Source organism: Pseudophryne corroboree, chromosome 2 (assembly GCF_028390025.1).
Source record: "Pseudophryne corroboree isolate aPseCor3 chromosome 2, aPseCor3.hap2, whole genome shotgun sequence".
Classification (NCBI taxonomy): Eukaryota; Metazoa; Chordata; class Amphibia; order Anura; family Myobatrachidae; genus Pseudophryne; species Pseudophryne corroboree.
The window spans coordinates 860,542,153-860,562,615 of NC_086445.1; the positions used below are offsets into that span (position 1 = coordinate 860,542,153).

Sequence of the window (20,463 nt, forward strand, 5' to 3'; positions counted from 1 at the left end):
CCTTTCGAACTCCAGCATGTAACCCTGAGATACTATCTGCAGGACCCACGGGTCCACTTGTGAGTGAACCCATTGATTGCTGAAAATCTTGAGTCGACCCCCCACCGTTCCTGAGTCCGCTTGTAAAGCCCCAGCGTCATGCTGATGGCTTTGTAGAAGCCGGGGCGGGCTTCTGTTCCTGGGCAGGGGCTGCTTGCTGCCCTTTCTTACCCTTTCCTCTGCCTCGCGGCAGATAAGACTGTCCTTTTGGTCGCTTGTTTTTATAGGAGTGAAAGGACTGCGGCTGAAAAGACGGTGTCTTTTTCTGTTGGGAGGGGGTCTGAGGTAAAAAAGTGGATTTGCCGGCAGTTGCCGTGGCCACCAGGTCCGAAAGACCGACCCCAAACAATTCCTCTCCTTTATATGGCAATACTTCCATATGCCTCTTGGAATCCGCATCACCTGACCACTGTCGCGTCCATAAACTTCTTCTGGCAGATATGGACATCGCGCTTACTCTTGATGCTAGAGTACAAACATCCCTCTGAGCATCTCGCATATAAAGGAAAGCATCCTTTAATTGCTCTAGAGTCAATAAAATACTGTCCCTATCCAGGGTATCAATATTTTCAGTCAGAGAATCCAACCACACTACCCCAGCACTGCACATCCAGGCTGAGGCTATTGCCGGTCGCAGTATAACACCAGTATGTGTGTATATACTCTTCAGTGTAGTTTCCAGCCTATCTGCTGGATCCTTGAGGGCGGCCGTATCAGGAGACGGCAACGCCACTTGCTTTGATAAACGTGTGAGCGCCTTATCCACCCTAGGGGGTGTTTCCCAGCGCGCCCTAACCTCTGGTGGGAAAGGGTATAATGCCAATAACTTCTTGGAAATTAGCAGTTTTCTATCGGGGTTAACCCACGCTTCATCACACACGTCATTCAATTCCTCTGATTCTGGAAAAAATACAGGTAGTTTTTTCACCCCCCACATAATACCCCTTTTTGAGGTACCAGCAGTATCAGAGATCTGCAAAGCCTCCTTCATTGCCGTGATCATATAACGTGTGCCCCTATTGGAAAATACGTTTGTTTCTTCACCGTCGACACTAGATTCATCTGTGTCGGTACCCGTGTCGACTGACTGAGGTAAAGGACGTTTTACAGCCCCTGACTGTGTCTGAGACGCCTGAACCGGTACTAACTGGTTTGCCGGGCGTCTTATTTCGTCAACTGACTTTTGTAATGTGCTGACATTATCACGTAATTCCATAACTAAAGCCATCCATTCCGGTGTCGACTCCCTAGGGGGTGACATTACCATCATCGGCAATTGCTCTGCCTCCACACCAACATCGTCCTCATACATGTCGACACACACGTACCGACACACAGCAGCCACACAGGGAATGCTCTAATCGAAGACAGGACCCCCTAGCCCTTTGGGGAGACAGAGGGAGAGTTTGCCAGCACACATCAAAAGCGCTATAAATGTATATAAACAACCCTAGAAGGTGTTGTTTACTATATATGCGCTCTTAATATATAAATATCGCCAATTTATGCCCCCCTTCTCTTTGTTACCCTGTTTCTGTAGTGCAGTGCAGGGGAGAGACCTGGGAGCCTTCCTCACCAGCGGAGCTGAGCAGGAAAATGGCGCTGAGTGCTGAGGAGAATAAGCTCCGCCCCTTTTCCGGCGGGCTTTTCTCCCGGTTTTTAAGAAACTGGCCTGGGTTAAAATACATACATATAGCCTTAATGGCTATATGTGATGTATTTATTTTGCCACTAAAGGTAATTATATTGCTGCCCAGGGCGCCCCCAGCAGCGCCCTGCACCCTCCGTGACTGAGTCAGTGAGCAGTGTGACAACAATGGCGCACAGCTGCCGTGCTGTGCGCTACCTTCAAGAAGACTGAGGAGTCTTCTGCCGCCTGCTTTCCGGACCTCCGTTCTGCCGTCTCTTCAGCGTCTGTAAGGGGGATCGGCGGCGCGGCTCCGGGACGAACCCCAGGCTGACCTGTGTTCCGACTCCCTCTGGAGCTAAGTGTCCAGTAGCCTAAGACTCCAATCCATCCTGCACGCAGGTGAGTTGGAAATCTCTCCCCTAAATCCCTCGATGCAGTGATCCTGTTGCCAGCAGGAATCACTGAGATTGAAACCTAAAAAAAAACTTTTCTAAACAGCTCTTTAGGAGAGCCACCTAGATTGCACCCTCTCGGACGGGCACAAAAACCTAACTGAGGCTTGGAGGAGGGTCATAGGGGGAGGAGCCAGTACGCACCATGTGACCTAAAAGCTTTTTTAGATGTGCCCTGTCTCCTGCGGAGCCCGCTATTCCCCATGGTCCTGACGGAGTCCCAGCATCCACTAGGACGTTAGAGAAAATGCTGCAAAGTAAGAATGCTTTCAAAAATAGGTGTGTTAATACAGGTTGAGTATCCCATATCCAAATATTCCGAAATACAGACTTTTTTGAGCGAGAGTGACATACTGAAATCTTTGTTTTCTGTGGCTCAATGTACTCAAACTTTGTTTAATACACAAAGTTATTAAAAATATTGTATTAAATGACCTTCAGGCTGTGTGTATAAGGTGTATATGAAACATAAATGAATTGTGTTAATGTACACACACACTTTGTTTAATGCACAAAGTTATCAAAAATATTGGCTAAAATGACCTTCAGGCTGTGTGTATAAGGTGTATATGTAACATAAATGTATTCTGTGCTTAGACTTGGGTCCCATCACCATGATATCTCATTATGGTATGCAATTATTCCAAAATACCTCTGGTCCCAAGCGTTTTGGATAAGGGATACTCAACCTGTAGTTTATTTTGATCAATTAACAAAATGCCAAGTGAGAGAACAGAAAAAAAATCTAAATTAAAATCAATATTTGGTAGGACCACCCTTTGCCTTCAAAACAGCATCAATTCTTCTAGATACATTTGGACAAAGTCAGGGATTTTGTAGGATTACAGTCAGGTGTATGATTAACCAATCATACCAAAAAGGCGATAATGATCATAATTTTCATATGTAGGTTGAAACACTGTCATTAACTGAAACCGAAACAGTTGTGTAGGAGCCTTAAAACTGGATGAGGAACAGCCAAACTCTACTATAAGATGAGGTTGTGGAAGACAGTTTCATGTCACAGGTCTCACACCATGGCAAGACTGAGCACAGCAACAAGACACAAGGTAGTTATACTGTATCAGCCAGGCAAAGATGTCACAGCAGACTGGGGTTTCAAGATGTGCTGTTCAAGCTCTTTAGAAGCACAAAGAAATGGCCAACACTGAGGACCGTTGAGTCAGTGGTTTGCCAAGGAAACTTAGTGCATCAGAAGAAAGACACATCATGCTTACTTCCCTTTTGAAGTCGGAAGATGTCCAGTAGTTCCATCAGCTCAGAACTGGCAGAAACCAGTGAGCACCAGGCACGCCCATCTATTGTTCGGAGACGTCTAGCCAGAAGTGGTCTTCATATAAGAAATGCGGCCAAAAAGCCATACCTTCTATGCGGAAACAAGGCCAAGTGACTCAACTACGCAAGAAAACATAGGAACTGGGGTACAGAAAAATGGCATCAGGTGCTCTGTACTGAGGAGTCAAAAGTTGTAATATTTGGCTTTAACAGAAGGCAGTTTTGTTGGCTGAAGGGCTGGAGAGCTTTTCAATAATGAGTGTCTGCAGGCAACAATGATGCATGGTGGAGGCTACATTTCAGAAAATCAAGTTGCGGATTTGGTCAGGATTACTGATGTCCTCAATGCTGAGAAATACAGGCAGGTACTTATCCATCAGCAATACCATCAGGGAACACGTCTGATTGGCTCCAAATTTATTCTGCAGCAGGACAACGACCCCAAACACACAGCCAACCTTCAGCGTAAAGACGAACAAGGAGTACTGGAAGTGAATATATGGCCCCCTCAGAGCCCTGATCTCAATATTATCGAGTCTGTCTGGGATTACATGAAGAGACCGAAAGATTTGAGCAAGCATATCCACAAAAGATCTGTGGCTAGTTCACCAAGATGTTTGGAACAACCTCCCTGCCGAGTTCCTTCAAAAAGTGTGTGCAAGTGTACCTAGAAGAATTGTTGTTTTTTTGAAGGCAAAGGGTGGTCACACCAAATATTGATTTGATTTAGAATTAGCTTTTGTTCATTCACTTTGCATTTTGTTAATTGCTAAACAGAAACTATTAACGCTTCTATTTTTGAAAGCTTTCTTACTTTGCAGCATTTTTTCCACACCTGCCTAATACTTATGCACGGCACTTTACTTCCGAGAGGCATGAATTTTGTTATGTTCCAAGTGCATTTCTACTAAATTGATATTATAAAATGTACATTTCCTTTTCTTTCATAGTCACTTGAAAGTGTAATTCCAAAGTGACAGTGTTATTTAAAGACAATGAAGATGCTTTACACATGAAGAGTTCAAATTGCATCTATGTAAGATAAGGGTGTGTAGGTATAGATTCCTTTTTTGTGGGAGGAATGCCATTTACTTCTTTGTTTTAAAAGATTTGTTATGTACACTCTTGGAATGACTGGACACTTTTTTGCAATTTGATTGGTTTAAGACTTTTCTACACTATGTAGCTCTATTTCTTTGCTTTTTAAGTTTATTTCTTCCCTATATGTGTGTAGAAAAAGAAAACACACAGCGCTGAATGTAAATTACACTTTTTATTCCACTACTTTGTTTCTCAGAAAAACTCTTATTCAAAACAATAGTGGCTCAGGCATCTTCTATAATGATGTGCACTTAATTTATGTCTATGTAATGTCTCCTGTATCTCTCAAACAAGCAACTGGATGACCATTACACTGCATTTTGTCTACAAAAGGGGTTCTGTGCGGGGAATCTATCTCAGCGGGTAAGTGCCTAAATACTGTGGTATGATTTTACCCAGCAATGTACCAGCCCATGTGTCTGCATAGATAATGACCCACTTCAGTCCTGTGCTCCAATATCAAATATAATTTTGTTTTTGAGATGTTTTAAAGGTTTCCTCTGAAACCCTTAATACTATCTTTCCGGGGGCGTGGCCAGGACGGGCATGGAGTAGCACTTCATTGTGCAGCTCTCCAGCCACAATATCCTTCAGTTATATCCTCTATTCTTCCCCTGGGGCTGCTTTTTGGGCCGTAGCTGTGTAAAGTAGTGGTGCCCCCCCTGGTGTGGAATTCAACCGGTTGCTGCCGTTTACGGACTCGTTTGGAGCAGTCTTGTGAAGGTGCCCTGGTGTGCGCTGAGCCCGCATGTGACGCCGCGGGTTCGCTCTCTCGGCTCCCCGGAAGTCCGGCTCTCCTGCTTCTCACCGCCACCCGCTGCAGCCAGCCGCGGCAATTACGAGCGGGTGTGAGGAGGAAGCGCCCGCCGCTCCGTCTGGCTGTGTGAGCGCCTGAAGCGCTCCCTGAACGTCCGCCCTGCCTGTCCTGCATTATCTGCCACTGCCAGCCCGCGGACCGCTTCTGGGACACCTGAGACCCTTTATGCCTGAACACTCTCTATACGTCCAGGTACTCGGGCACTGACCCATTGCAGTGGGGAGCGCTTCTCTTGCAGCCTGTGCTAGGTGTACTGGGGTTTGGTTGTGGTGCATGTGCCCTCTCCCCCCTCCTATTGCTCTGGTTTATACAGCTCTCTGCTCCTGTTCATATTGCTGCAGGGAGTGTGCTCCTTTGCCAAGCCTGGGAGACGCTGTTGTGGACTTGGCTCTCCGTGCCCTATAGAAGCTACTGAGTTCGATACTGCTTAGCTCCCTGGCCCATATCCATCAGGCTACACTGAGCAGATATTCCGCAATACAGCCGGGAACGACCCTGTGTCTATATATATTTACCGCGCCTGCTGGTCTTTTATAGTGCGTTGGTGCAAGCACCCCCCCTCTTTGCCTGCCTCTGCTTTGATATATACTGCTGGTCGGTTGTTGCGGCATCGTGTTATCCAAAATGGTGAGGGGCCGCCAGTACAGTGCGGCGGCGGGCGCGATGGAGAAGTTTGTCCGTAACCCCGGTCCTCAGCAGCAGAGGGGAGAGACTGTAAGATCTGAGGCATCACCCACATCTCCTGCTTATAGTTCTGCCTCCTCTGATCCACCAGATGCTGCGTTACAGAGAGTATTGGATGCGGTGACCGCTAGTGAAGCTCGTTTGGCTGATAAAAATCGGGCAGGTGCAGTCTGACCTTTCCATTATCTCCAGCGGGTGAGGGAGAGGGTTGGAGAGGCCGAGACCCGTATCTCTAATGTTGAGGATTCTGTCACCCCGCTGGGACGGCGTACCGATGCTTTGGAATCTCAGATGACTGATGTGCGCAAAAAGCTGACGGATATGGAGGGACGTTTACGGCGTAACAATATCCGCTTCATCGGCCTACCTGAGAAGGAGGAGGGCTCATCTCCTGAAGAGTTTCTCAAAAAGTGGCTCCGGGATGCCTTTGGGTCTGAAGAATTTTCGCCTTACTTCACCGCAGAACGAGCTCATAGAGTTCCGATGCGACCGTTGCCTCCGGGGGCCCCACCCCGTACCTTCATTGCCAGATTCCTCCATTTCCGTGACCGGGACATTGTTCTGAAACTTGCTCGCACGAAAGGCACTTTAAAATGGAACGGGTCGCCGGTATCGGTCTTCCCGGACTTCGCGGTGGATGTACAAAAAGATAGGGCTCAATTCTTGCCTGTTAAAAGGAGGCTCCGTGAACTTGATTTGCCATATGCTATGCTCTTTCCATCGAGACTGCGGGTGGTGGCTGATGGTGAAACAAAATTTTTTGCGACTCCTCGTGAGGCCATGATGTGGCTGGACAGACGCTTCCCGGCAAGGCGTGCTCTTGCGGATCCTTGATTTTTTCATGTAGCTCTGGTTGCAGGACTTTTGCGGTGTCAAATGTGGATATATGCTATCTCCTGTGGGGCTGCAGGATGAGGGAATGTTTAATAGTTGCATGTTTCTTTCTCCTCTTCTGCTGCTCTGTTTCATTTGTTTAGATATGTTAATTATTTTTTTATTTAAATATTCAGTCATGGGTTTTGTTTTGATTCTTTTTTTTTTTTTTGGGGGGGGGGGAATATATATGGTTCTACACTATCCGTATATGTTTTCTTTTGTGTGTTTTACAGTCCCGGGGGGAGAATCTATATGAATTTCAAACAAAAGGATATATCTACTGCGCTGAAATGCAGAGGGTGCAGCTGCTCAACAGGTTACCACAAACCTACGTGCATATATGAAACAAGAAAAACGTGAATAGCGCTCCCCAATTAGGATATATCACCAAAGCGTAATGTCCATCAGATTCTTGCAAGGAGTATTGATATCAATATTTCACGTTCTGATGTCTTCTCTCATAACCGTTCAAGATACCTCAAACAAGATTAAAAAAACGCCTCTCATAGCGTAAAACAATTTTTGCATTTATTCTAAAACTTTAAAATTCATAAGATAACAATCAATGAGTTATCCACCACCATACAGAGTAACTGCGTACCAGAGTGGGCCTATACAAGGCATGTGTTGCACATGAAAGGGTTAATCCCGGGTGTAAAGTCTTTTTCAAGGTGTCTTGAAAAAGACTTTATGTTGAAACGCGTTGGTGGATCAAGGCAGAGACTGATACAGCGTGGAACCTTGAAGGGCAGAACAGCTGGACCGTGGAGGAGTTACTTTCCATCGAGACTGCGGGTGGTGGCTGATGGTGAAACAAAATTTTTTGCGACTCCTCGTGAGGCTATGATGTGGCTGGACAGACGCTTCCCGGCAAGGAAAGTTGAGTTCATTGATTGTTATCTTATGAATTTTAAAGTTTTAGAATAAATGCAAAAATTGTTTTACGCTATGAGAGGCGTTTTTTTAATCTTGTTTGAGGTATCTTGAACGGTTATGAGAGAAGACATCAGAACGTGAAATATTGATATCAATACTCCTTGCAAGAATCTGATGGACATTACGCTTTGGAGAATCTATATGATTCACCCTTAGTTTTTTCAGGGGTGTTGTGGTTGGTGGCTGGAAGCTATCTCCCTTTTTTTCCCAAGAGCCATTATATTCTTGGCCTCGTTTAGGGTGTGCCTGCACCACTTAATGGTGCAACGGATTTTTGTTTGTTTTATTTTGTAGGAATTTGTATTTTGTTCTGGGATCCAAGTATGCTACTTGTTGTGGGTGGTATACAGGGTGGGGGGAGGAGGGTTGTTCCAGGTTGTGGTTATTTTATGTGTGGATGTTTACGGTTTGATTGTATGTGGATTGCTGCTGTATTCTTTAGGCACTGGTGTCCAGCAATTGCACATGTGCATGGCGGATTTGGCTGGCTGCGGGGTATTGTCCTTATTATGTTTTTTTATTTCTTATGGCTGGGCTTAAAGTGATGTTGTGGAATGTGAGAGGGCTTAATGATACAATTAAGAGGTCCCTGGTACTTCGACAAATTAGACAAAGTACTGCTGATGTTGTTTGTCTTATGGAAACTCATCTGGTGAGCGGTAGGATTCTGTCTTTAAAGAAACCCTGGGTGGGTTGGGCGTTCCATTCAATCTCTTCCTCTCGCGGAGTTTCGGTTCTCATTAGAAGGACCGTCCCCTTTGTGCTGGAGTCTATACAAACAGATCCCTGGGGGAGATATGTATTTTTGAAATGTAGATTATATTATGTTCCTGTACTCCTCCTAGCTGTGTATGAGCCTCCCCCTTACTCTCCCGATGTTCTTAAGAAGGCGGCTGGGTTTATGGCTTCATTTCCGGGGATATCTGTTATCTGCCTGGGGGATTTCAATAATGTATTAGATGTGGCACTGGACAGATTCTCTGCTTCTCCTCCCTCTGCCCATCCTAGGAAATCCGCTTTTGCTGATGTTGTGTCAGGGTTGGGCCTGGTTGATCCCTGGAGATTGAGGCATCCGTTTCTTAAACAGTATTCCTGCTTATCTCATTCGTCATTCTCTAGGATTGACCTGGCCCTCCTCTCGAGCGACATGGTTCCCCGGGTTGGTGATATTAGATATGAGACTAGGGGTATATCGGATCACTCCCCCTTGACTTTTACCCTGGATTTCCACTGTTCTAGGGGCCAGGCTGTATGGAAGTTTAATCAGTTTTAAATTGTACATATGGGAGATGGCTCTGAATTGGTAGCCGCATGGCGGGAATTCTTTGAGATGAATAATGCCGAAAACACTCTCTCTAATTTGTGGGACACGTTCAAGGCGTTTCTGAGGGGTACTTTGATCAAACGGGTGTCTAATTTGAAGTCCTTCTATAGGCGTCGGGAGGCTGGGCTGGAGGCCCAGAGTGCCGCTGCGGAAACACAATATTTGCGGGACTCCCTGGATAGTTATAGATTAACCTGGCTCTCGGCCCAAAGGGAATGGAAAGATTATTTAATGGAAAAGACTCAGCATAGACTCCTTTTTTCTTCCCATACCTTTTATGCTACTGGCGATAGACCTGGGTCGTATCTGGCTTCCCTTGCACGGGGTGACAGAACTGCTAATGTTGTGATTGAGATTATGGCCTCGGATGGTACTGCTCTGACGCAGACTCCACAGATTGTGTCGGAGTTTGTGTCATATTATAGCGGTCTGTATGGTTCCAAACTAGACTGTACTCCGTCGCAACTGGACGAATATTTAGACACTGTTTGTTTCCCCTCTTTGTCCTGTGAAGCTTATGACCTTTTGGAGGCACCCATTTCGCCTGAGGAAATTATGGCCGCTGTTAAGGCCTCTCCTAGTGGTAAAGCTTCGGGGTCAGATGGTATACCGTCAGAGTTATATAAGCAACATTCGGATTTTTTTGTCCCTCACCTACTTGAGTTGTATAACCAAATCTTTGCACAGGAGTCTCTCCCTCCGTCAATGGTGGAGGCATTGATTGTGGTTCTTCCTAAACCTGACAAGGACCATAAGAAAGTTGAGTCCTATCGCCCTATATCTCTTTTGCCCACTGATGTAAACATTTTGGCCAAGGTACTGGCGGGTAGATTGAATACGGTTATCTCTCATATAATACACCCGGATCAGACGGGATTTATGCCCAATAAATCGACATCCATTAATCTTAGACGTTTATTCACTCATTTGCAGATTCCCCGTGAAGACTCTTCCTCCTCCATAGTTGTTTCATTAGATGCCGCTAAGGCCTTTGATTCTGTGGAGTGGGACTATTTGTGGGAAATCATGCGTAAATTTGGTATAGGCCCAAATTGTATTAAATATGTTCGTTTAATGTACTCCTTTCCCTCAGCCAGAGTTGCGGTGAATGGTTTTGTGTCTCACTCCTTTCCGTTGTCCAGAGGTACGCGACAGGGATGCCCGCTGTACCGTTTGCTATGGCTATTGAACCCCTTGCGTGCCTCTTGAGGACGGACGGGGGGGATTTCTGGTTTTAAATTGGGTACTCGGGAGGATAGGGTAGCCCTGTATGCGGACGATATTCTGTTATTTGTGGATCGCTATGCTGAGTCTATGCCTAGGATTTTAGAAATTATTAACGAGTTTGGGCGGTACTCTGGGCTTCTAATTAATTGGGAGAAATCCTTTATTATCCCGATTCGGGGCAAGATTCCTGCCTCCCCATTAATTACTCTTCCATTACGGTGGGTGGACTCCTTCAAATATCTGGGTATTTGGGTGTCTAATGATCCCCGGAAATTCACCTCCCTTTACATCACACCTCAAATAACGTTCCTTCGTGATAGAGTGAAGACCTGGGGGAAGCTACCTTTGACGGTCACAAGGAGAGTCAATTTGATAAAAATTGTTTTCCAGCCCAAACTTCTATATATTTTACAGCAGTCCCATTTATATCCCTCAGAAGATCTTCAAACAAATAGATGGTTTACTTTCCTCTTTGATTTGGGCTAGTAAGCGGGCACGCCTGAGACTTGATACCCTGACCAGGACACGGGAATTGGGGGGTTTGCCTCTTCCCAACTTCCGGTTTTACTATTACGCGGCGCAGCTGACGTATATCTGGGAATGGGTTAACGATCTTGATACCTCTGCCTTGCACTCACTGATGCTGTTACTAGATTACCCTGGTGGTTCCCCACTACAACTACTCCTTTGCGGCAGCATCAAAATGTCTGCACTGCCACTTATAAAACAATCCATTTTGATTTGGAAATTGGTGCACTCTGTGATGCAAGGTCACGGTATTGATCCTGACACCCCATTAGATAATATTTATGGTCTGCCGGAACTGTGTCAGCTTCAAGTCCGGGAGGTCTGGGGGAGGTGGGGAGTGTGCTCTTTGGGCCATTTGTAGAATGATGGGACGCTTAAGTCATTTCAGCAACTTCAACAAGAGTATAATGTCCCTCAAGGGTTTTTCTTTCGGTTCCTCCAGCTGAGACATGCTCTGGCCGCCCAATTTCCTGATGGCCCGCCAATCCTCGCTGACTCCCCGGTCAAATCAATGTTGCAGACACTAGAATCAGGACACTTAGTTTCTAGGATATATGGCCGTATACTCCAGATGCACCATACTGACCCTCTTGTCTCTCTTAGGATTAAGTGGGAGTCAGATGTCGGGTTGTTGTCAGACGATATATGGAGGGATGCTTTGGGGTCCCATCGGATCTCAACTTCTTCCGTTAGATACCAGCAGATACAATTATATATATTGCATAGGGTATATATGACCCCAGTGAGGCTGGCACATATTGGGGATCTCATAATTCGAAGTGCCCTAAATGTGGAAGCCTGGGGGCTAACTTTTGGCATCTGCTTTGGTCATGCCCTGCGATGTCGATGTTTTGGAAAGAGGTCATACGTGTCATAATTGATACAGGTATTCCCTCTCCCGTATTTACTCGTGTAGCATGTGTATTGTTGGTTATGGATGAAGAGGCTTTAGATCCACCCAGCAGACGTTATGTCATTAATTTATGTGCTCTGGCCAAGGTTTGCATAGCTAGGCTGTGGTTGGCTGGGGAGGCCCCGATTCTTAGGGCATGGGTCTCCTTGGTTAATGAAACTATTGCGCATGAAAAATTTGTGTTCCTGGCTAGGAATGCGGAAAAAAGATTCTTTACAATATGGGGAAAGTGGATGGGCTCTAGATATTTTAAGGATAAATAAGGCCCGGATTTGTACTTTTTTTACTTTTTTCTTCCCTTTGGGAGATGTGGATGTGGGTAGCCCGTAGCCAGCCAGGTTGTATTGTGTTGTGTTGTGGTATATTATGTTAACTCTGCTATGCCTCTGCTTATTTTATAAGTGGTATGCTGGGACCGCTTTGCTCCTGGTCACCGGTGCGCTGTTAATGTATAGTTTTGTTTGAATTCTCACCTGCCTGCTGCACTATGTGCTTATTCTTTATTCTTTGTATGCAGCTGTATGTATGTTGTTATTACTGTGTGTGTTTTTGTTGCTTTTAGCTATTGTGTAAGTTGTTCTAACAAAATTTGAAAAAAATGTAATAAAAATTTATTGAATTTAAAAAAACAACAACATATCTTTCCCGTTTTTATACAGAATGAAAATTACGGGGCGTGGCCTGGCTGCATCCTAGAGCAGACGTGCTGTGGAGGAGCTCTCAGGGATTAAGCCAAATAAACCCCTTATTCACAGCCTAACCTGGAATTACAAACATCCAGGTGGGGTATTTACTGCAGGAGAGTGCCCTGCTGTGCGGCCCTGGACAGCGCTGACACATAGAGTGCAGATCCGGCATTGCGGCCTACGCCGACCACTGAAGCCGGGGCCTCGAGTTTGGAGGAGGCCCGGCGGGAAGCTCCGGAACGGCGTGCGGCCGCGGCGGGACCCGGGGCGCGTCCTACGGACACCCATTGGACCCCACAACAGCCTGGAGACCTCCCCAAGACCCTCAGGTACCTGACTAGGGAGAGGGAATTATCCAGGGGTCCACGGGCTCCACACACAGGGAGACATCCTCCAGCCTGTCACAGCTGCGGCGGCCATCTTGGATCCAAAGTTATAGTGCAGACACACAGGCTGCTCACATAGACAGCCTTATCTGAGTTCTATAGCTCACAACTCCACACCTCACCAAACTGATATTGCCTCCAGGACTGTCATATTAACTAAAGCTCACCCACTCCCCACTGCCTGTGGGGGTGTCTGGAGCTGAGGAGTGATGCCAGACTGATTCCTGTCGACTGATTTGGTGGAAGACCTGGGACCTACCTCTGCAGTGCAAATGCCTCAAATTAGACCACACTGACGGACATGACCCCCTGAACCACCCGCACACTATGGGGTTAGGTGGCTGATGACATAGCCCGGGACACCCACACGACAGTGGAGAATCAACTCAGACAGGGTGCGTTCCTGATTCGGCGATGTGGCTTCCTTTTGTTTTACTGCACAATATGATGCATAACGACTGCTGATGGGGAAATCTAAGAGAGGTGGGAAATCATCTGCAGCAAAAAAAACTGGTGACAAATCCCTACAGCCTAATCTGCACCGATATCTCCTACCAGATACCGAGGGAGAAGATACTCGTTCCCTATCATCCGTGTCTAGCTCTCCTATTGACGTCGGCAAGATGGCGAGTACCGACTCTTCACCGATAGACAAGGGACCCGAAACATCAATGGCGGACGTGTTGACCTATTTACGCTCACTCCCTACCAAAAAAGATCTACCTACTAAAAAAGACTTTTTGGATCTTGAGCAAAAGATACGCGACACGGTCAAATCCGAAATCTCCATATTGCAGGCAGATATATCCCACATATCACATCGAGTCTCTGACATGGAAGACCACGTCGATGAAGTTTCATCTTTCCAGCAAAAGCTATGTGATACAGTTGCTCTTCAGGCTCAAGAACTAAGGTCGCTTGCGCGTCGACAAGACGACCTAGACAACAGAGGCCGGAGAAACAACCTGCGCGTCAGAGGGCTATCGGAAGAGGTCCAAGGCCCGGGGATAACAGACGCCCTCACTAAGATTTTCAACGAAATAATAGACGCGAAGCCAGACAACATCATAATGTTTGACCGGGCTCATCGAGCACTGCGCCCGAAAGGTCTCTCCTCTGAGGCTCCCAGAGACATTATATGCCGACTTCATTATTACAGCGTCAAGGAGGAGATTCTTAATAAAGCCCGCAAATTAGATCGGCTGGAATTTGACAGAAATGTGATCCAGATTTTCCCAGATCTGTCCTGGACCACGCTGCAGCAGCGAAGAGCTCTCAAGCCCTTGACAGAAGTCTTAAAGGAGAAAGGAATCAGATTCCGATGGGGTTTTCCAGTCAGCATCCAGGCTACATTTGAGGGACGACAGGTTGCCTTACACTCACCAGAAGACCTGGATAACTTTTGCTCCACGTTATCCGTAACTAAACCTGCCCTAACAGAATGGATACAAACCTTTTACCGCCTGGAACCCCCGAAGCCTCCGACCGCGCGGATGTCTTGGACCCCGGTCAACAACAGAAAACGGGGGACGACTCGATCACCCCAGCTTTCCAACGATACCGGGACATGATGTTTACAAGACCTCTTCCTCCACGACTTCAAGTTGTTTGCCATGGCTCAGCGGGACATAATACTGCCTAAGCAGTCGGTGGCTAACGGTTCACTTTCGAGAATGTAGACTGCACCACTGATTTTTCTCCACGACACCTGCACCAAACAACATTGCAGTAAAATGCCTTGGCATTACTGTCTCTATCTGGACCCACCCCTCCTTCGATACCCCTGATAAGCGGATCCATAGCGCCCTTTTGCCTCTTCAAAAATGTGCTTGATTTTCTTAACTCTTAATTTTTGAACTACATCTTTATTTTTATTTTTTTTACTTCATCTGTTGAGCACCAATTAAGAGATATACACTCCCACTGTCCATATTACTGAACAGGGAAACCCCCCTGAGGATATCGGAAGACTGATAATTGGTTACCACAGGTTATCCCCTGAATACACGATATACCACCCCTGTCCCGGGGTTTTGTGGTCTTCACCATGCCCCAGTTGGGTTAGACCGCTTGCCTGTTTTGGCTCTTAAGTCGTGGGTATGACCTTCCTACGACTTAACGGCGGTACTACAATCACTTCACAGGATGTGATAATGTTGTTATATAATTCAATGTTCATTGCATTGTTTTTTCTTTACGTGTTTTCTTCTTTTTTACTCTTTCTTCCTTCTTTCACACTTCTGCTCCCCCCGCTGACCTCCGTAGCAGGCCGAAATGTCCACCATGTGTGGCCCCAATGCCGACACCACGTTATCGGTAAGTCAATGCCACTTCTTCTGCTCATTATATATGCTGAACTTAACCCCACTAATGTCGTCTGACCTTAGATTGTGCTCCTTCAATGTGAAGGGGCTTAATATCCCTGAAAAACGGTCCACACTGCTGCGAGAACTATGGACAGACCGTATAGACATTGCCTTTCTACAAGAGACCCATTTCAAAAACCAGGCCGCCCCTAAACTAGGAAACTATCGTTACCCCCAGGTTTTTTGTAGCAATAACTCAGCTGGTAAATCTCTGGGTGTGGCGATTATAGTGGCACGCAAAATTCCGATTATCGACGTCTCACACCTTACTCTTGAGGAGGGCAGATGCCTAGTTGTCAAATGCACTATATATGGCCAAGTATATACCCTTGTCAACATATATGCCCCTAATAAACGCCAAAGACAGTTCCTCATCAAAATATTGAGACGCCTTGAACCTATTAAAGAGGGGAGATTGATTATAGGAGGGGACTTTAACTGGTCACAAGACCCAGGGATGGACTGTTCACCTTCCTTAAATAGAAAGCAGACACGAGACCACCGGCGGGTAGGCCGACTTCTTCGTGAGTTTCAGCTTATGGACTTATGGAGAACTCAACACCCGACCAGTAAGGATTTCACCTTTTTCTCTCCCCCTCATAATATGTACTCGCATCCGGACTATTTTCTAGTTGAGCATAGGTCACTACAGTTATTCCCATCAAGTACAATTGGACACATCACATGGTCCGACCATGCCCCGGTTTATATCTCAGTCACGACGACATTGGCCCCTCCCACGCCCTGGTCATGGAAATTTAATGATTATTTGACACAAGACCCCAGACTAAAGGCCACGCTTACTACTGCCATCTTAGACTATATAGAGACGAACGACACTCCAGACGTTAGTGCAATAACAATATGGGAGGCACATAAATGTGTGGTTCGGGGAAAGTGTATTCAGCTTGGCTCTCAGCTTAAAAGGGAGCGAACGGCACAGAGACTGCAGCTCATTGATCAAGTTGCGGCATTGGAGGCCTCGCATCAGGACTCCCTGGACCCGGGGGTACTCCTGGAACTCACAGAGGCGCGAAAAGCTCTCAATAAATTCATATGGGACAAAACTAAATTGGGGATGACCAAATGTCGCCATAAATTTTATCTTTGGGGCAACAAACCCGGTGCTATGTTAGCCAGAGCACTCCGGGTCCAGAGACTGCAGTCTTATGTTCGCTCTATTCAGGAGCCCGGGGGTCGTGCTGCAAATACGCTGCCCCAAATTGCCCACTCCTTCCAAAAATTCTACGAATCCCTCTATAATCTCAGAAAGAATCAAACCCCACAAACCGCTGCAGATCTGAGAGTGTCGATACAGAAATACCTAACAGAAATTGACTTCCCAAGACTGCCGGACTCAGACTTAGACAATCTGGAACGACCCTTTACACTGGAAGAACTAGAGACGGCGCTGGCGGCAACACCGTCTGGGAAGAGCCCGGGCCCGGATGGCTTCCCAGTCGGATACTATAAAGCCTTTAAAATACCTCTATTGCCCCTTTTATTGAAGGCATGTAACGCGGTCTCTGCTGAGAGAGGTTTTTCTCCGCAGACACTAGAAGCCCACATAGCAGTAATCCCGAAGGAGGGTAAAGACCCCACCCAGTGCTCAAGTTACAGACCCATCTCTCTCCTCAACTGTGACATCAAACTTTTTGCCAAACTGCTCTCATGCCGTTTAGGCCGCCTTCTCCCGGGGGTGGTGCATGGGGACCAGGTGGGATTTATATTGGGACGAGAGGCCAAAGACAATACCTCCAAAGTTATTGATCTCATACATTTGGCACAGAGAAGTCCTTCCCATATGGTCCTCTTGTCCACAGACGCGGAGAAGGCCTTTGACAGGATAGACTGGCAATTCATGGAGGGTCTTCTTGGGCACATGGGTCTGGGTCCAGCCTGTCTCAGTCGGATACTGACCCTATATACCAGGCCGTCGGCTAGGGTCCGTGTGAACGGTGTCATGTCCGCACCCTTCCTGATAGGAAACGGAACGAGACAGGGTTGCCCACTATCCCCGCTCATATTTGTTCTTTGCATGGAAGCACTGGCGAGAGCAATTCGAGCTAACCCAAATATCCACGGCATAAGGGCAGGTAAACAGGAACACAAACAGGCATTATATGCGGATGATTTACTGGCCACCCTGACAGATCCGGTAACATCCCTCCCAGCGCTTATGCTAGAATTCAATAGATTTAACCAGCTCTCCAATTTCAAAATAAACTACACTAAATCAGTGGCCCTGAACATTTCAACCCCAGAGCGAGTGATAGAAAGCATACGAGACACGTTCCCGTTTCAGTGGCATCCCACTCAGCTAAAATACTTGGGAGTCCTTTTGACCAAAGACCTCACCGATCTATATCGGGCAAATTTCCTTCCACTATTACACAGAATTACAGCGGTTTTAATAGGTGGTCTACACTCCAACTTACGTGGCTGGGCAGGATTAACACGATAAAGATGACGATCCTCCCGAAAGTATTATATCTACTGCAAACATTACCCGTAACAATTCCGACTTCCTTCTTTACGAACTTACAATCTTCTGTCGGCCGTTTTATATGGGGAAAGCGAGGACATAGACTTTCACAGTACACAATGACCCGTACCCGCAGAGAAGGTGGTTTACAACTGCCACACTTTCTTAGCTATTATAATGCTATCCACCTATCCAGAGTTATTGATATCTCCAGGTCCCCCCAGACGAAGCAATGGCCATCAATAGCGGAGGCGGCCACAGATATACACATAGCTGCTCTCCCCTGGCTCAAAAAAATACCGCGCACAAAACACCCCACTCTAGACCCAACCTTAAAAGTGTGGAGGAAATTTAGACACCTGGACTCCTTCAGTCCGAGCCCCTCCTTACCGACACCGGTACTAAACAACCCAGACATGCCCGCGAACCCACTCCCACTATCTCAGTCCTCGGTGTGGGCTGAGGCTGGTATATCACGACTAGGCCACTTGATCGGTTCGACGGGACTCCACGCCTTTGCAGAATTACAACGCTCCTTTAATCTACCGCCCAATTCTTTTTGGGCTTACTTACAAATAAGGCACTATATTACTACAATTCCGACTCGAACCGTGGGGTGGAGGCCGACGAATTTTGAATCATTGTGCCTCTCTGAGAATTCGCCGCGACATCTTATATCTCTTCTATATAGACAATGCCTAACAAGTACTTCAGTTAAGCCCCCGACATTTGTAACAGCATGGCATGAAGACCTAGGTAGAGAACTGACTTCTGACCAATGGTCGCGGATTTTCCAATACACGTTTGCTAGCTCCTCCTCACTTCAAGTACTTGAGACTCAATATAAAGTGGTATCGAGATGGTACAGATGCCCAGACCGAGTACATCACATGTTCCCAAGCGTTCCAGATGTTTGTTGGAGGTGCAATAGCTCACGAGGCACCCCTTGCCACATATGGTGGCGGTGCCCGGGACTGGCCCCCTTCTGGAAACAGGTTTGTTCCATCACGAGGAACATCACGGGACTCCCAATACCTGAGACACCTGAGTTCTGGTTACTTAATTTGACAGACCTACCTTTATCCCAGTTCAAAAACTCACTACTGAGACACTTAATGAATGCAGCCAGAGCAACCATCCCATGCTTCTGGAGATCCCAGGTACAACCACCCATTGCCAAATGGTTTCAAAGAATTGACCACTACATGGCAATGGAAGACCTGACAGCCCTGTCCGACCGTTCTGCGTCCCGGTTTACGGCCGTCTGGTTCGAATGGCTGGAGTTCAAGGACACGTCGGAATACAAAACCATTATGTTTCACCCCACATCGGCTACATAGTAAGCCTGCTACGGAGAATGCGACCCCCCCCCCCTATCGGTTGCCTTACTCTCTCTATTTCTCTCTCTCTTTCCTTCCTCCCCTATCCTCTATTCTTCAGGATAGATTTATTGTTCTTGTTATTAATATTTGAAGGTGATACATATTAATGACTCTAGCTAAAGTTAATGTAGATGAACGATGCTCTACACTGTTTGTTTATTGTATTCCTGGTTAACAACTAAATTATTAGCTACTGTTCTATGAATATATGTACCGATTGCAAAACCATCGTGATGTATAATATTATCTTTTTATTGATAATAAAAACTTAATTTGCAAAAAAAAAAAAAAGAATGAAAATTACTTTGTGTGACAACTTCATTGTAATAAGTATTTAAAACACACACACATATATGTGTATATATCTCTCCCATTACCCTTACCTTGGCAGTCTTAAGAAGGTAAACTATATTTTTTTCTGATTCTGTAAGCCCTTCATCATCCTTGTCAATAAGTTTAGAGAAAAGAGAAAATGCTGAAAATCAAATAATAACAGTAAAGTTGTAGTGATCAGATCAAAAGCAGTTGTAAAATGCATACAATGTCACCCAGCCAAATTCTATACCCTACACAACCCTAGCACTAACACTTCAAGATATTACACACTTTCCATCAATAGTTTTTTCAGTGTTTTATACTTTTATAAGCCTAAAAATCATATAGTTACATTAAATATTACTGGCCCATTTATCATTAAAATATGCAGCTTATTTAACAAAAACACCCGTTTTCGAGGGGTAACCACAGATATTTATGGGCAGCACGGATGGTGTAATGGTTAGCAATTCTGCCTCACAGCACTGAGGTCATGGGTTCGATTCCCACCATGGCCCAAACTGTGTGGAGTTTGTATATTCTCCCTGTGCTTGCATGGGTTTCCTCTGGGTACTCCGGTTTCCACCCACAATCCAAAAATATACAGGTAGGTTAATTGGCTCCCAACAAAAATTAACCCTAGCGTGAATGTGTGTACATGTGCATGTGGTAGGGAATATAGATTGTAAGCTCCACTGGGGCAGGGACTGAGGTGAATGGCCAAATATTCTCTGTAAAGCGTTGCAGAATATGTGCGCGCTATATAAATAACTGGCAATAAAATAAGAATTTACTCACCGGTAATTCTATTTCTCGTAGTCCGTAGTGGATGCTGGGACTCCGTAAGGACCATGGGGAATAGCGGCTCCGCAGGAGACTGGGCACAACTATAAAGAAAGCTTTAGACTACTGGTGTGCACGGGCTCCTCCCACTATGACCCTCCTCCAGACCTCAGTTAGGATACTGTGCCCGGAAGAGCTGACAATAAGGAAGGATTTTGAATCCCGGGTAAGACTCAT

At 46.1% G+C, this 20,463-nt stretch overlaps 1 protein-coding gene across 3 annotated transcripts in view; it reads right to left on the reverse strand.

The window, feature by feature from the left end:
• Positions 1-20,463, reverse strand: part of TTC19 (tetratricopeptide repeat domain 19) — a 104,582-nt gene that overhangs the window by 78,267 nt on the left and 5,852 nt on the right. For 2 of the 3 annotated variants that reach the window (XM_063955863.1, XM_063955862.1), the window contains exon 2: positions 19,512-19,603. The exons of the other annotated variant lie outside the window; for it this stretch is intronic. In XM_063955863.1, the coding sequence (XP_063811933.1) occupies positions 19,512-19,603 (92 nt within the window). The remainder of the gene's footprint in view (positions 1-19,511; positions 19,604-20,463) is intronic. 3 annotated transcript variants of the gene reach the window in all.